This window comes from Erpetoichthys calabaricus, chromosome 8, assembly GCF_900747795.2.
Source record: "Erpetoichthys calabaricus chromosome 8, fErpCal1.3, whole genome shotgun sequence".
NCBI classification, from domain to species: Eukaryota; Metazoa; Chordata; class Cladistia; order Polypteriformes; family Polypteridae; genus Erpetoichthys; species Erpetoichthys calabaricus.
The window spans coordinates 102591129-102608826 of NC_041401.2; the positions used below are offsets into that span (position 1 = coordinate 102591129).

At 39.1% G+C, this 17698-nt stretch overlaps 1 protein-coding gene across 2 annotated transcripts in view; it reads right to left on the reverse strand.

Annotated features, from left to right (window-relative positions):
• Window positions 1–7035, reverse strand: part of dnpep (aspartyl aminopeptidase) — a 37082-nt gene extending 30047 nt beyond the window's left edge. Inside the window, exons 1-3 of one of the 2 annotated variants that reach the window (XM_028807209.2) lie at window positions 6884–7035; window positions 6122–6212; window positions 1919–2007 (exon numbers count right to left, since the gene is read on the reverse strand). In XM_028807209.2, the coding sequence (XP_028663042.1) occupies window positions 1919–2007; window positions 6122–6212; window positions 6884–6889 (186 nt within the window). In that variant the 5' untranslated portion in view covers window positions 6890–7035. Of the gene's footprint in view, window positions 1–1918; window positions 2008–6121; window positions 6213–6724; window positions 6864–6883 lie in introns of those variants that run through there. The other variant, XM_028807210.2, reaches the window with a different exon arrangement.
• Between the last annotated feature and the right edge of the window lie 10663 nt (window positions 7036–17698).

The following is a 17698-nucleotide window of genomic DNA, read 5'->3' on the forward strand; positions in this document are numbered from 1 at the left end:
AATAATCATCTTAACTGCACACCATCAGTACCTGGGCTGGAATATGAATGCGAAACTCTGGAGTTGCCGCAAATTATATATATTTAGACATAACTAACTGTAATGAGGACTGTTATTGTGTTTATTATTAAGTAACAAACAGTTTTACTGTATGAGGAAATGGATATCTATTCTACAAATCTTAGTGAATTAACGTACAAACTAAAGTGGGTGTGCAGTTTGTATTTGGGTTTCATTTTCAGTGCCTTTGAAAAATGAGTTCAGCTTCAGCTTAGCCTTCTTGCGTCTCCCTGACCCGGCCATGTAACTGTTTTCAGTTTAAAGTTCACCTGATAGTACTGACTTAAACGATCACTCCATGCTATTTTTCAATAATTCTAATAAACCAAGAACAAGATTGCAGTCAGAATTTAATTTACATTTACACCCTAGGAGTTTAAATCTTGTTCCATGAGTTGTACATTTTTTAAAATAATGCAAACTGTGACAAAAGGAAAGATACAATTTTTATAATATACTAGGGGGGTTTGCCACCTGCCCACCATCCCCCTCCCTACCCAAACCACCTTGGGGCACGCTACACTGCAGCCACTTCGCCTCTCTGCCACTCGCGTTGTGAAGGGGGGGGGGGGGTTGCTGAACGCACGCTAAGGAGATGCGGAAGGATCGGCTGCTGGTTTGCTGCGCCGAGCTGCATGTTCTGCTTATCGCTCTGCACGTCAATCATTTAGAAGCCTGTACTGCAGCTGTCCTTTTGTCTCACTGCCTTGTCTTGCGGGACGTCAAAGTGTCTTCCGAGAAGATCACGTATCGACCCAAGATTTTTTTATTAAAGTCTATGCATGTGAATGGCTACTTTAAAGTTACTGGCAGCTAAATATTACTGACATGACACACAAAGAAAAAAATCACCATCATCAACTGAATTCCTGTGAAGGCGACCAATGATCATGTGTGGGTCTTTTTGTGATTTTTCAATAAAAAAAAATGCTATTATCCACATTTGTGTCTTATTTTGTTTTTCAGATGTAGGAGAAGCTAATGAAAGTGAAAAGGCCAAAATTTTCTCTTCTCCTTTACATTAAAAGTTCAGTTAAAATTTCTCAGGTGCCAATATATTTGATGGGCCTGTCCTGAGGCATGAAGCCCAATCAAACATTGGCACCAGTTTAGCATCTTCTAGCCTGCCAAATTTCTAATGTTGAAAGAAGTCTCAATTGTATTAATTTAACTCTTCTTTTTATAATCACACCAACTTAGAATGGAACTATTTTCAAGTATAAAAAATATCAGTTTGGATTTGCAAATAGTTTCTTACGAAGACAACACCCTATTAGGATTTTCCACATTTTCATAGATTATTTTTTTTTTTTTTTTACACATTTCTGTTTCCTTCAGGAAAACACTCCAACAAACCACAATAGCATCAAGTAAGAAGCAATAAAACTGAATGGATGGACAAGTTTTCATCTTCTCATTTTTCTTCTTGATTTCATGGCTGACGGTATTTTTGTACGATAGATAGATAGATAGATAGATAGATAGATAGATAGATAGATAGATAGATAGATAGATAGATAGATAGATAGATAGATAGATAGATAGATACTTTATTAATCCCAATGGAAAATTATATAAATCATTTAGGAAATCTGGCTATTTTGTGTTGCTACTCAAGATGACATAGAAAGCTGTTAAATGCAAAGCACACAATTATAAAAATGATCGTAAATTTGGATTTCAGGGCACACTTATTAATGTTTGATATGACACAAAATTATGCAAGAACAGATATCCCATAGCTCCTCTGCCATAACATCAGAACACTCGAAAGCTAAACTTAAAGATCATCGATTACAGCATGTGATCTCCTATTTAACCAGATCATGCCAGCAATGGCCATGTGCTGTGAATGTACCTTGCTTGCTGGTTTGATGTCCCAGTGGTCAGACTCCTTCAGTTCCTTAAAGCCTGCTAAGCACAATCTGGCTTTGCATTCTTCGACAACTGAAACAGCACAAGACAGGACAAAGTGAGCTACAATATAAGAAAAATGTCAGCCTTGAGTGTAGTAATGAACAAGAGAAAAATTATGTCCTTAGGTACTTTACTAAAGGGTAAGAAATCAATTGTCACCATTGTAGAGCTGCCCACCTTGCGGGCCTGCATCTCTACACTAGAAAGCAGACAAACTCATCAGGATATTCTTGCTTCACATTTCTTATCTGCAGTGTGACACAGTGACAGGCTAATAGAAAGTGTTGCCTCCCAGCTCAGTTAACCTTTGAATTGTGACCTGCTCATTCTCTGTGTGAAGTTTGCACATTTACTCGGTGTCCTTGCTCAGTTTTTCCCTAAACATGTGTATGATAGATTGATTAGTGTCTCTGAAATGACTCAGCATAAGAAAACATTGGTACATGTATGAGTGCAGCCTTCATTAAACTGGTCTCCCATTCAGTGTTGATTATTTCAGCCTGATTTTGCTACTTGCTGCAACAGAATAAGTAAAAGCATAAATGATAAAGGTACTAATAAGATTTTCAAAATGCTACAGATTTTTATGTCGACAGTATGCAAAGATGTGGTCCCCTGTGCTTGGTGTCAGTGCATACAGTATTTTCACAGGGTGCAGATCTATTGCTGCTTAAAAGAGCAAATGATCTTGACCTTTTGTACCGATTACATTTTACTGGAACAAAGAATTAGATGCTCAAGGCACCAGCAAAAAGAGTGTTCAGCACTGTGTGCCATGTGATCCATGGAAGCAGACTGCCCTTTAAGCTTCTTTCAGCTGGCCACAGTCCACAGCATCTACTCAAAGAGTGACAAACAGAAGATAAAATTACCTGTAAACAAGCCTGTGCCTATGCTCTCGTATCACTTGACACAGCTAGCTGGAGCACTCAGATTTCATTTGCCACCATTTCCACCCACCCACCTCTTTTCTAAACAACTTACCTAGCTCAGGATCACAGCAGCAAGTACTTATCCCACAGATATTACCATAGACACACATACATACACATATCCACAGATTTAATGGAGTTTACACATGATGGTGCCAGGACAGGTTGCAGATTCCCTACTGTGGCTATCATCATAATAACTGGTGTATCAGACAAGAAGGCTGCTCATCAGACACTTGTATTGTCAACCAAATGAGCACTTCTTCCATATATACAGGTGCTGGTCATAAAATTAGAATATCATGACAAAGTTGATTTATTTCAGTAATTCCATTCAAAAAGTGAAACTTGTATATTAGATTCATTCATTACACACAGACTGATGTATTTCAAATGTTTATTTCTTTTAATGTTGATTATTATAACTGACAACTAATGAAAGTCCCAAATTCAGTATCTCGGAAAATTGGAATATTGTGAAAAGGTTCAATATTGAAGACACCTGGTGCCACACTCTAATCAGCTAATTAACTCAAAACACCTGCAAAAGCCTTTAAATGGTCTCTCAGTCTAGTTCTGTAGGCTACACAATCATGGGGAAGACTGCTGACTTGACAGTTGTCCAAAAGACGACCATTGACACCTTGCACAAGGAGGGCAAGACACAAAAGGTCATTGCTAAAGAGGCTGGCTGTTCACAGAGCTCTGTGTCCAAGCACATTAATAGAGAGGCGAAGGGAAGGACAAGATGTGGTAGAAAAAAAGTGTACAAGCAATAGGGATAACCGCACCCCGGAGAGGATTGTGAAACAAAACCCATTCAAAAATGTGGGGGAGATTCACAAAGAGTGGACTGCAGCTGGAGTCAGTGCTTCAAGAACCACCACGCAGAGACGTATGCAAGACATGGGTTTCAGCTGTCGCATTCCTTGTGTCAAGCCACTCTTGAACAAGAGACAGCGTCAGAAGCGTCTCGCCTGGGCTAAAGACAAAAAGGACTGGACTGCTGCTGAGTGGTCCAAAGTTAAGTTCTCTGATGAAAGTAAATTTTGCATTCCCTTTGGAAATCAAGGTCCCAGAGTCTGGAGGAAGAGAGGAGAGGCACAGAATCCACGTTGCGTGTGGTCCAGTGTAAAGTTTCCACAGTCAGTGATGGTTTGGGGTGCCATGTCATCGGCTGGTGTTGGTCCATTGTGTTTTCTGAGGTCCAAGGTCAACGCAGCCGTCTACCAGGAAGTTTTAGAGCACTTCATGCTTCCTGCTGCTGACGAACTTTATGGAGATGCAGATTTCATTTTCCAACAGGACCTGGCACCTGCACACAGTGCCAAAGCTACCAGTACCTGGTTTAAGAACCATGGTATCCCTGTTCTTGATTGGCCAGCAAATTCGCCTGACCTTAGAGGAAGATGCAATACGCCAGACCAAACAATTCAGAAGAGCTGAAGGCCACTATCAGAGCAACATGGGCTCTCATAACACCTGAGCAGTGCCACAGACTGATCGACTCCATGCAACGCCGCATTGCTGCAGTAATCCAGGCCAAAGGAGCCCCAACTAAATATTGAGTGCTGTACATGCTCATACTTTTCATGTTCATACCTTTCAGTTGGCCAACATTTCTAAAAATCCTTTTTTTGCATTGGTCTTAATTGATATTCTAATTTTCCGAGATACTGAATTTGGGACTTTCATTAGTTGTCAGTTATAATCATCAACATTAAAAGAAATAAACATCTGAAATACATCAGTCTGTGTGTAATGAATGAATCTAATATACAAGTTTCACTTTTTGAATGGAATTACTGAAATAAATCAACTTTGTCATGATATTCTAATTTTATGACCAGCACCTGTATTTATGTTCGAGTGAAACTGAATTTTGTTTTTTTTTGCTTCGAAAAAAGAATTGCAAAACTATGCAGTTTCAGAACAAGTTAAGTTCGCTCTATTGATTCAAGAAGTACAATGTTTAACTTAGGTATTTTTCCCTCACTACATTCTTGTCTCATCTGCTGCCTTGTATCGATACCAAGAAAGAGGCTACACTTCCCACCAGACAGCAGGAATGTGCTGTGGCTGATGAGAGGCTGTCTAATCAGTGTGCCGCTGTTCTCTACGAGTACACCTTTTTGTCTCATCATGGGTTGTCTTTAGCCATATTGCATTTCCAAAAAACACACTTTCCCTGGTTACGTTCAAATGGACTTGTTCTGAGAAACTGACAGGTCTTAAAGAGGCACACAAAATAAAAATTAAATTCTTACAGAGCAAGGTTTCTTTCTTTCCACCTCAAAGAGCCTTTATAACTTCAAAAAAAAAAATTGCACATAAAATTAATTTTAGCATCGATTTCAAGATACTTTTAAGTGAAAGAAAACTGGGTTGTTTTGCTATTCACTCCCTATTATATTTTGTGATGTTATTATTATTGTACAAAACCTACAGTATGAGATTTGAGTGGCGAACAAGAACAAGAGACAGTGCAATGCTTGTAGGTCTTAAGGACAAACAGGTATGTCATTGTACTGTGCACATAAGTTAGTAAATCTGAAATGAAATGATGACACTACATTATTATCAAAGTTAAGCCTTACAATTTTTTAAAGCCTGCGCATCATTACTAAGTCTGCAAACCCAATCAACACTCAGTGTTAGCCATGTTGTATGTACGTATAAGATACAGTAAATACTGAAGAAATGGGAAAAAAAAAAATCCACGTTGAAACAGAATGAAGAACGATTTTTTTCTATAATGCATGCTGATTTGCTTTTGTTCAGAATATACTAGAAAGAGTATGACTGGAGACAACACACTTGAATGAGTAAAACTAATTTGTAACTGTTCTCATTTCTTGTTAATAGACATTTATTCAGATCCATTCTTTGATGTGGTAGATCTGATTTTATAGTTTCATGCCAATAAGGCATTATAACAGTCTGAAATCAACTTTGAGTCATCTTAATAACATTACAAAATACTGTAACACCCCCCCCCCAACTCCTCCTGTCCTACTATAGATGCTGCCTGCTGTCCATGGTACTATGTACAGTATGAGAATAAACAAGAACTTGTAAAGTGGAATCGGCATTTGACCGTTCCTGTTCCCAAGGCTCGAGCTGCACGAACACGCTTTCATTAAAGTAATTTAACTTGACAAACGTCATGTTCTGTAAACAACACTCTGGAATCCAGAAATCAAAGCACATACCGTGGTAGGGAGACACACCCCGGTTAACAAAATGAAGGAACTCCTTTGCTGCGTTATGCACCACTTCCTTGGAGCTGCTCATGACTGCTGCCTGTAAAAACAGAAATGTTTAAGAATACCGGCTCAAACCGAGGGGAGAAAGGGCACGGGGGTACAGGCATGCTGTATGTATCTTGGGACTCATCACTGGGAGACTGGGAGTGAATGAATCTGCTGAACGCTGACACATAAAACCATCAAAAGGAACTACCAGTGCAAAACCCAGACGGCACACAGATGAGGCACTTGGAAGCCTGGTACACAAAAACAAACCAAAACACGTTTTTGAGTGCATAGGTAACATCACAAAAGAACACAGAAACACTGCGATAAAATCAAACCAGCCACTTGTGACCCCAATAAAACACAAAACAGAGGTGGAAGTGGGGCTGTCAGAATCTTCACAAGATGGTACGCATTAAGCATGACAACAATGAAGCACACAAACATTAATGCCACGAAACAACAAAGGCTGCCAGCAAATTAATTTACAGAAAGTAATAAAAAATGTCTTTGTGCAAAGTAGGGCAGTCAGCGAGCTGAAGGAGTGTACACCGTGCTTACTTTTTGTCCACTAAAATTCCGGTTTAACTATAGCAAACGTTCTCCTTCTTTTGTCTTCTCCTGGAGAGAAGGTGCCCACTGCTAATATTTGTATAATTTTAGGAAAGCTCCACAAATCTTAGAAACTACATCCCCCTTGGCCCGAAATCTACATGTTACCTGCATGTCAGTAAACTGATTTCCCAACACTGCCAAAGCGGAGAGAGATTTACACTTTCTGTTTCAACCGCTAGGTGTGACGTCAGTAGGACTGCAGCACAGTCCCTCATTATAGAGGAAGGCGTTCTTGTAGAGCAGGCAAGGAGCTGCGCTGACCAGCGGAAGTCAGTGAAACAAGACCCGCCCATAACCCTAGGCGTGCAGAACCGGACAGCGTCTCCTACTGACTAGGAGTTCTAGAAGTCGACAAATTTAAATTACTTTGTCACCGCCTTTCATGTGCCGTTTATGAAGCAAAAATATTTGAGTGTACATTTTGTATGGAAGTTTAAAAAACGGACGTGCAGTATTTTTAGTTTTGTGTTATAGGGATAACGGGTTTTTTTTCTCGCGATCTCAAGGAAACGAGACTTAAGCTGCAGGCGAGCTTTATTAACATATAAATTATACAAACCATAAATTATTACATTAGGCAAAGGCAGGCATAGCCAGAGAATTGTCTTAACTCGTGCCAAGGGTAATTTTTTTTTGGCTTCCTTAACACCACTAATGAAGTCAATTGCAGCGGTCTATTTCAAAAATCAGGATTAATACGAAATTGGGTTTCACGGAAATTCGGCTAATTCCGTTCCAAAAAACCTGGACTAACCTAAACCTGCGTTTCTAGATCAGGTTAAAGCAGAATTACGTCATCAGTGAGGCCAAAGATAAACTTGCTTTCTGGAACGGATTCCTGCTCCAGAAAGAAAAATGTGACGAAATCCATCTCAGTTGCTGGGGTAAGGCATTGAAAGTAAAATGCAAAAGAGCAGGTTTAACTAGAAGGATTAACAATTTACAGCAACAATATAAGGAGCAGAGCATCCACTTATAAAATCAAAGTTTGTAAATGGCCTGTCAGAAATACTGATCCCAGCTGCACTATTTTGGAAGCAGAAAAAAGAAGGAAATGTTGGAAATGACATGTCCTTCCTGAACGAATAGTCGGTACAGAAGCACAACTCATTCGCCAAATTTTGCCTAGAGAAGAAAAAATGATGCTTACATTCTGGCATGCCCAGAGAAGGGTCTGTATGAATTTTACCGCTTTACATCCAAAGCTCTAATATATCCGAGTAATCTTCTAAAATATGGCATGTTCAGTGGCACACGTCATAGCTTTCAGCTGACATCGATGCGCACCACTTTATTTCTTGACTTTTTATAGGGAAGTTTTCTTCACAACATTGGAGATGCCGCACATAACAGCAAAGTGATCGCAAAACTGTGCTTAACTTGAAGAAGTCTGCTCTCTCTCTCTCTCACACACACACACACACACAGTCTGTCTTTCCAGAAACATCTCCCAACAGTGTAATTGCAGTCATCTAATGCTCCAACATCAAGAAACACCCATTTCATTAGACTATGGTTAACATTAGAGCCCCGTTACACTATGGTTAAGATTAGGGTTGTAGGAGGGTTACCTGTCTCAAAGGGCGTTTCGTGACTGACGTTGTGGACATTGCCTGACCTATGTCACAGGTATTTCAGGCTGCAGTTAGACCCTTCTCGGCAAAAATAAATAGTCATCATCTATGAGAAATTCTAGACTCGCAGATTGGGCAATCGAATTTAAGCAACTGCCGCACTGTTTGAGCAAGCATAACTAATAATAGCCTCGTTGCCCAACTTCATCATGCGTAGCCCCCTCACCTTTTAAAATACTCTGAAGACTCGTCTCTTCAATAGATATACGCAATATGCGTATTCTTGCAATTTTGATTGAGAGTTCTGTAATGGACAAATTCAACAATACGACTTCTAGCATTGCATTGTGGTTAATGTGGCTGATGATTTTTACGAATGACGCACAGTTAGCTATGTATGCCAAATGCCCACTCGAAATATCAATATGTCCTCTTATCCATTCTTAAAATATGAGATGTGACACATAATTACTGTACGCCAAATATCAGAGGCGTCAAGTTACCATCCTAAGAGTGGGCGCTGCGAGTCAGTCTTGTTTTGTACAGTAGATTTGTACACGGCAGTAATTAACCTTTGCTTACTTTTGTCATGTAATTACCGGACAGTACAGGACTCTTTGCAGGCACGATTCGACATCTCTGGCAGTAATGAATAAAACAACTTTTATGTACCCTAGTTTATTCAGTGATCGGTGTGTCCACGTTCTAGTAGGCTTTTCTGTATGCGAGTTGCAAAAACAGGTCACGTTCTTTGCCCTTCCAGTCGCTAGGCAGGTTTATATTTGATGCGTGGAATGCCCGCACTTAATCGCATTTCTTTGCGCTGAATATAAATCTGGTCTAAAACTTCAGTTTTGCTGCTACTGGATAACTGTATGTGCCAATTCTACTAGACAGAAATATAGCTTAGAGTGTCCAGCATGGCCACTGGATAGAGAAAAGGGGTTTTGATATGGAGGTAGGAGAAGTAGACCAAAGCAGCAAAATGGCCAGGTTAAATATTTAAATCTACTCCTAAACCTACTCTTTTGACTACACAGTTGTAAGTTCCATTCAATGAGTTATGATTTATTTAATTTACTTTTAGTTTATCCCTGTATAAAGAGATCATTTTCATTGTTGAATTTACAAAACAGATCAATAGTTTTATTTACCAAAATAAATCTATCACAGGGCCAATCTGGACTTACTTACCATTTATTACAGTATTTTGATATTAAACGTCGTAATTATATAAATAAGATATAATAATTTAAACAATAAAACATAGCACCTGTTTAGCTTTAATCATCTTTTGAAACTCTCTCCAATAATAATATAAAATTATAACAAATGATAATATATTTTATTTATATTTCACCTTTCCCATGCTCTTAACAATAATAACAAGATGCAATAGTTATACATTTGCCTAATTTAAATTAAATGTTTTGCCAGTTAATAACAAAACATACTTTGGTATTGGTCAAATACAATACACCATTTTTACTGTGTAATCCATCATTTATTCTAAGGAACCTTTATATTTCTATAAAAAAAATTTAATTTTACTTTTCTGAAGTGCCCAAATATGTTGTTTTCAATAAAAAAAAAGGGTTGGACTCACTTAATTAAAATAGCAAAAGAATAACAGTTTATTATTCAAACATAACAGAATGTCAACAGAATAGAATATCAAAAAACAACACTTAAATATATCAATTCTAATTTATAAAATAAATACTATATATATATATATATATATATATAAACTACAATATACAATTAACCCTTTGTCAGAGGTGTTTTCTAAAAACAGATGTCTTTAACATTGGAAAACTGAAATAAAAAGGGATAGACAATGCCATCTGTCTCTACTTCACTGTAAAGCCCAGTGTTTTAAAGTTTTTCCAATGAATGAAGGATATCACCTTCCTCCATTATCAGAATTCTGGGGAGGACCACAGCAGACAGAAACAGATTACGACGCTCTTGGTACCACATATACGCTTTTTTCTAGTGTGCCATTACTTTTGGTTTGTACAGTACAGTTTGTATAAGAGCTTAAAACATGGCAATAAAACAAGTATTATTAAAATAAGTTCTAATAATAAACTAGGCACATGGTTGTGTCTTGACAGTCTCCTCAGGTGCTGTCATGAGATTCTCTTCAGACAAAATTTTAAAAAATACTTGCATGTCATGGCAGTAAACAGAAATGGCTACATAAACCCATAATAGTACATAATGTCAAATGTTATCCAACTCTGCCTTGGCAATCTCCACACCAGCATTGTCTCTCCTTGCAGAAGGGCATGAGCCCCTGCTGTCCAGTGAGCAAATCTTTTTTCATGCCTTGCAATGACAATCTTCAATTAACTTTGCACACTGAGTACAATAGGCTAAAAATATAATAAAAAAAAAGATGTTTTATGCAGGTTTTATTTTTGAGCAAGGATAACTATACTAGTCCAAAGTCAGCTCCTCCAAAAGAAGAATATACCACCATTTTCGAATCTAAGGCATATCATCCTAAATTATGTATTAAAGAAAATTATAAAAAAATGAATAATATATTAACTGGGGGAAAATCCACCACCCCATTTACTTATATAAAATATCAGCGTCTCCTAGTTTAGCTGAAGAAGCCAAAACACCTGAAGTACCACATCTTGTTTTTTTTACCACTTTACTGCCTATTCATTGCTGCTTTTTCCAGCTCCTCTTTGTGAACTCCAATATGTTCTCAGTCCACTTATGAGATATAATCCATGCTGGTTCTTCTCCAAGTAGGCAGTGCCTTGTACGCTCCCTAGGGAGCAAAAGAGCATCCTAAAATCCAACTGACTTAACTGGCTCCTCTAGTTTCAGAAAAGAAGTGGTTCTACACTGAGATCTTTCCCTTACCATGGAAAGTCATTTGTACTCAGGTTTTCATTCTCGAGGTAAACTCAGAACTTGTGGACACAGATGAGGATGGAAAATGTCAACTCACTGGTAAATCATAAGCTTTATCCTTCATGGTCGTTACTCCCATTCCTTTTCACAGTCTAGTACAATGCTCCCAAAACGTTCACAATACCCTGATTTGTTGGTTAATTTATTGATTACCTGCCCACTACAGGTGAACATAATGGAGATGTGCTTTAACTCCTCCATGTAAGGCAGCTGCTTTCCTCACTCCCTTTAGGAACCAAGCCACATTTTTCCAGATGTGGAACGGGAAGGTGCTAATTCTCATCCCAGCTGCAGGAAACCATTAAAGCATATGCTATACATTATACTCTGAAGAGGACATCATCATATGTAGACAGCAGACATGCAATATTCCTAATCTCTATACCCTCCAATCCTTAACAGCTCATTAAAATCCCATTCTTGAAAATTATAAACAGGAGAAGGGACAAAACAGGCCGCTTTGCCATGGATGGACTGGGATCAAAAACTGGCCTGGACTAGCCTGCTGCAATCCCCATGGCACTAAGTGACCTTCAACCCTCCGCTTCAGTGCATAGACACATACAATTTCCTATTGATTGTAGTAGTACAGTTTATTGACTGTCATAAAAGACAGGCCATACTGTTGGACAATATGCTGCATTGTCTCTAGCGACTCTTTCCGATTCTCTTATAGCCGCTTAGTGCACCATGTGTTCAAAAGTTGGCAAAGTACTGGCAAAGTCTCATAACCCTTCAAATACCTATGCAAAGGCAAAGCGTTAGGACAGAATCCATAATGCTCCTCCTGGACCTGAGCTACAACTATCAAATTAAATCCCCTTTTCGGGATATGGCACAGGCTGAGAAGTTTGATCCCTTAGTAACTAGAACACATTCTTTTGATCTCCTTTTTAATAATGGAGACCAACACTCTAGCCTACTAGTCCTATTCCATGCAACACCGAAACATTCCTACAACATCCAGTGCTTTAAGCATTTCAGTTCAGTACTCATTCCCACAAGGCCTTACAAGTATGGATGGTTTCTAAATCATCCAAGAGAAAGATGGGCCTACAAGGGCTGTAAAAAATTATTTATCCCATTCCTTATGTCCTCTATTTTTTATATTTGTCATAATGAATGTCTTTAGATATTTAGACAAAAATCTAGCATTAGATAAAGGAAACCAGAGTAAGCATATAACTCCATGTTTAAATTGCTACATTACATATCCACCTTAACAAAAGGACAAGTGTCTGGATACCGTCCAGTTGCTATGTCTTTGTTATACGCCATTTGGTATGGGATTCGTAAAGAGCAGTAGTAAATTTTGTGATGTACCAACTGTTGAAATGAAAAATGCAATGCATTTAGTTACTACATGCACTCCAACAGATAATGCACTGCAAATGCTAATGCTGAATATGCCATTTCTACATTGAATTACACAGAATTCAGCCATCTTAGATGGTTAGCAAAGCTTGTTTAAGTAATAAAGGTGTGAAACACTTGCATTGCCAAGGTGAAAACAGAATTGCCACTTTAGTTATTCTCACTGCTGACCAAAGTTAATTAATAATGTGACTTGGCTGACTGAACACAGCCAGACCTCCTGCTGAATTTAGACCACACCATATATTGACACAATGTGAATAAAGTGGTCACCAGAAGGTTTCTAGAACACTATGCTCCAGTCAAAGAAAATTACTAAAGAGATGTGGAAAAAATTTGTCAAAACGTCTTATTCAGGAAAGGGGGTTCAAGGACATTTCTAAGGCACCGGGACTCCTCTGCACCACAGTGGGAGCCATTATCTGCAAATGGAGAACATATGGAACAGTGGGGAATCTTCCCAGGAAAGACCCGTCGACTGAAAATACCACAAAGGCACAGCAATAACTCACTTAAGAGTATCCCAGAACATCCAAAGAACTGCAGGCCTCTCTAGCATTTGCTAAGGTCAGTGTTCATGACTCCACAATAAGAAAGAGACGGAGTAAAAATGGAATATATTGAAGAGTACAAAAGTGGAAGTCTTTGCTATCCAAAAGTAACATCAGTGTTCATCTAGCATTTGCAAAGAAACACTTGTATGATCTTCAAGTCTTTTTCATTTATATGGACAGATAACTCAAAAGTAGAACTCGCTGGACAGGTCCCAATATGTATGGCATAAAGCTAAACAGCATTCAATAGTAAGAATATCATACCTACGATAAAATATGTCAGTAGAAATTGAGGGTGCGGAGATGTTTTGCTTCCTGAGGACCTGAAAGACATTACTGAAGGAGATAAGAATTTTGCATTTTCCTGAATATTCTTAAGAAGCTGAAGTGTAATTGGGTTATGCAGCAGGACAATGATACAAAGTAGTTCAACAAGTAAATGTCTCAGAAAAAAAATAAATTATAAAAAGTTTTTGAGCAGCTTTGTCAAAGAGCTGTGGCATGACTTGAAGCAAGCTAAACCAACTAATGGGGCTGAAATAAAGCAGTTTTGCACAGAAGAGATAGCTAAAATTCCTTAATGGTGATGTGAAAGACTGATACTAAATTATAGGAAGCATTTACTTGCAGTTATTACTGCTAAAGGTGCTGCAACAAAGTGTCGAAACTAAGGGGACAATTACTTTTATACATGGGCAATGGAGTGTTGGATAACTTTGTTCCTTTAATAAAGAAGTAACAATTTAAAAAACTGTGCTAGGTGTTCCCTCAGGGCTTCCTTTCTCAAATACCTGCATTTTCTAAAGGTCTGAGGCCATTCATTGTGTAAAATATGCAGGTACAGAAGATGCTAGGAAAGGGGGAAATAATTTTTCATAATACCTTTTCATACTTTTCAATACTTTTAGCACTGCCTCCTATGAGAAGGATGCACCCGTCAGTTTCAGGAGCTCCTCAAAGTACTTCTTCTACCTGTTTAATATTTAATCAATTGGGGTCAAAGTTTGCTCGCCTTTGCTGAGAAGGGCCTGGGTAGTGTCCTGCTTGTTTTCACTAATTCGTTTAAAGGTTTGCTAGAAGACACTACCATTGCTGCCTTTTTGGCCCTCTGGTACCTCTTGGTCAATTATGGAGGCCCTCCTGCAAACCTTACCTAGGAGGGATGATTTCTTTTACGTGATAGTTTTCTTTACCACCGGTGTCCATTGAGACCTAGGTAAGGATATGTTGTAGTGACTCTTGAAAGCAGCACAACAGTTTTAAGACTGAAAGTAGCAGGTAAATACAGTAAATAGAAATTATTCAAACAATTGAACAAGGAAATTACAACAATCTGTTGTGTTGTCCAGTCAAAAAGCACATCTCTAAAATACCAAAATAAAATACTGAATGAAGGTATTCAACATTTTGCATTGCATTTGCCAAACTTTATTTATTATCAGAGCATTTCAGGAAGTTAATAGTTAATTAGACAGATAGACAGAACTTCATTTGTTCCGAGGAGGAAATTTGGCTTCTTACAGAAGCTTATAAATAAAATAAATAAATATACACACATACCCCAAAGAAAATCAAAGAGAAAGAAAACATCTGGCTTGTTAGTTCCAGTGGGGCATTATGCAGTTGTACTGCTGTTGGTATAAAGGAGCCCCTGCAGCATTTATTGACACTCAGTTTTGTTTTAACTCTCTCCAGGGGATCCAGAGTGTATCCTCTGACTGAGCTGGCCCTTATAATTAGCCTGTTGATTTGAAGGGACTCTATTAAAGTGATGTTACCAGCCCAGCACACCACAGTGTAGAAAGTCACACTGGCTAAACAGGGTGATTACATGGAGAACTGAAAATAACAGAGGAAACTGACAAGCACAAAATAAATCCTGCTCCCCCTCGTCTTTCCTAAATAGATTCTTTCCTGCATGTCACATGGTGTGGTTGCTCCAATTTCCCATTCCAAATGTCATCTCTCACTCATCTGATTTTGTTTGCCTGCCATTTAAAGAAAAAAAGAAGCAAATCCAGAGGGCTGAATTTAAAAAAAAGCAATTAAAATTAGAGGAAATGATCCAACTAAAAGCAGAAATTGCTTGCTAATTAAGAAATTGGCAGGAAGACAAACCTGCAGCCATTGTGGCCCTCCACAGTTGGAAACTCTGGATTTCATAATGTCCCCCCTCGAGTAAAAAGTCAGAAAAGTTTTTTTACAGGACACCCTGCAATCTAGGGTTATACTGGATTTATAGAACCCTGCCTTCTAATTCTGGCATATTAAGGAACTCTCAATCTGTCACTGAGGGGCCCCCTCTCTCTCCCTCTCTCTGTAAAGTGAGAAAGTGTCACCTACATACTGTCTCCTTGGCACATTTACCTCTGGCAATGCTATACACAGTGAATACACAGAAAACAGTCAAGGAAATATATATGTACAGTAATCCCTCGCTATATCGCGCTTCACCTTTCGCGGCTTCACTCCATCGCGGATTTTATATGTAAGCATATTTAAATATATATCGCGGATTTTTCGCTGCTTCGCGGGTTTCTGCGGACAATGGGTCTTTTAATTTCTGGTACATGCTTCCTCAGTTGGTTTGCCCAGTTGATTTCATACAAGGGACGCTATTGGCAGATGGCTGAGAAGCTACCCAGCTTACGTTTCTCTTTCTCTTGCGCTGAGTTTCTCTGATCCTGACGTAGGGGGATTGAGCAGGGGGGCTGTTCACACACCTAGACGATACGGACGCTCGTCTAAAAATGCTGAAAGATTATCTTCACGTTGCTATTTTTTGTGCAGCTGCTTCCTGAAACGACATGCTGCACCGTGCTTCGCATACTTAAAAGCTCGAAGGGCACGTATTGATTTTTGCTTGCTTGTTTTTCTCTCTCTCTCTTTCTGTGCTCTTGACGGAGGGGGTGTGAGCTGCCGCCTTCAACAGCTTTGTGCCGCGGTGCTTCGCATACTTAAAAACAAACAGCCCTATTGATTTTCCTCTGCCTTTATGACAGTCTCTGCTCCTGACTCCTTTGAAGATGTTTGCATTCTTTTAATTGTGAGACGGAACTGTCATCTCTGTCTTGTCATGGAGCACAGTTTAAACTTTTGAAAAAGAGACAAATGTTTGTTTGCAGTGTTTGAATAATGTTCCTGTCTCTCTACAACCTCCTGTGTTTCTGTGCAAATCTGTGACCCAAGCATGACAATATAAAAATAACCATATAAACATATGGTTTCTACTTTGCGGATTTTCTTATTTCGCGGGTGGCTCTGGAACGCAACCCCCGCGATGGAGGAGGGATTACTGTATATATATATATTATATATCCATATTACTAACCGAGAATAAACCGGATATGGACGCAGGGACACGGCGATGGGACCATGAGACGTACTGCGCAGGCGCGTCTCATAAACCTTAAGCAAAGTCGTATCCACCGCGAACGAAGGAGTCACGGCCCAAGAACGAAAGAGCTCAACTAACGTGAATGAGAAATGAAGCAACAACGCACCCATAGCTACCACTAACGACACAACCACACAAAAAAGAGGATTCTGCGCTGCACCCCAGAGTCAAATGTGAGAGGCTACGGAGGCCCCACAGGTCCACAAAGATAGTACGAAAGGCGCAGGCGTCACCGCCATATTGTGAGTGGCATGACTGTGGAGTGAAGGCGCAGGCGTCACCGTCATATTGTGAGTGGCACTACTGCGGAGTGAAGTTAGGAATAATGTACTGCTTGGGATTGTACAAACCGCTGAACGCTTTACACCAAATTCAAACACAATACAGCTCAACGATACAAACACGAGCCCACCTGGATAAGATCAATGAACGCAGGCGTCTACAACGTGCGTCTGAAACTGCGGAAGCAAAGCAGGCACGGGTTCAAAACGAAAGACCACAACTGACGGAGATAAATAATCTCAAATAAACCCAAGACCAGGGGTTGGCGAGCGAAGCCCCCTAGTATATATTATAAAAGAAAATCTTGAGATGAGACTATTGCCAAGAGATTTTTTTCAAGTTCCACCCTCCTCTCAACCATTTTCAACCACGCCCACGGTCCTCTCACCTCTCATTCATGTGAATTCTTTTGTCAGACATAGTTCTTGCGCTCTTAGCTCTTATAAATTTTTATGTTTTCCTCACTTTAAGTTCCCAATAAAAGAAGATGACTTATGTCTAACAGAAGAAATGAGTACACAGGCAATCCTAGCACACAGAAACATTGAAGTCAAACAAATTAACGCGAAAATTGTCGATCAGCTACACGGCAAATTGATTAAATGCATAAATGGTGATGTTGCAGAAGTTGAAAACTTCAGCTTACAATATCCCGAAAAATATCTACAACCGTTAACACCGTCTGGTCTTCCATCGGCTGAATTACTGCTGAAAGAAGGATGTATTGTAATGTTATTGTGTAATTTATGTCTGAGTGATGGGCTATGCAATAGGACAAGATTAGTTGTATTCAAAATTGGTT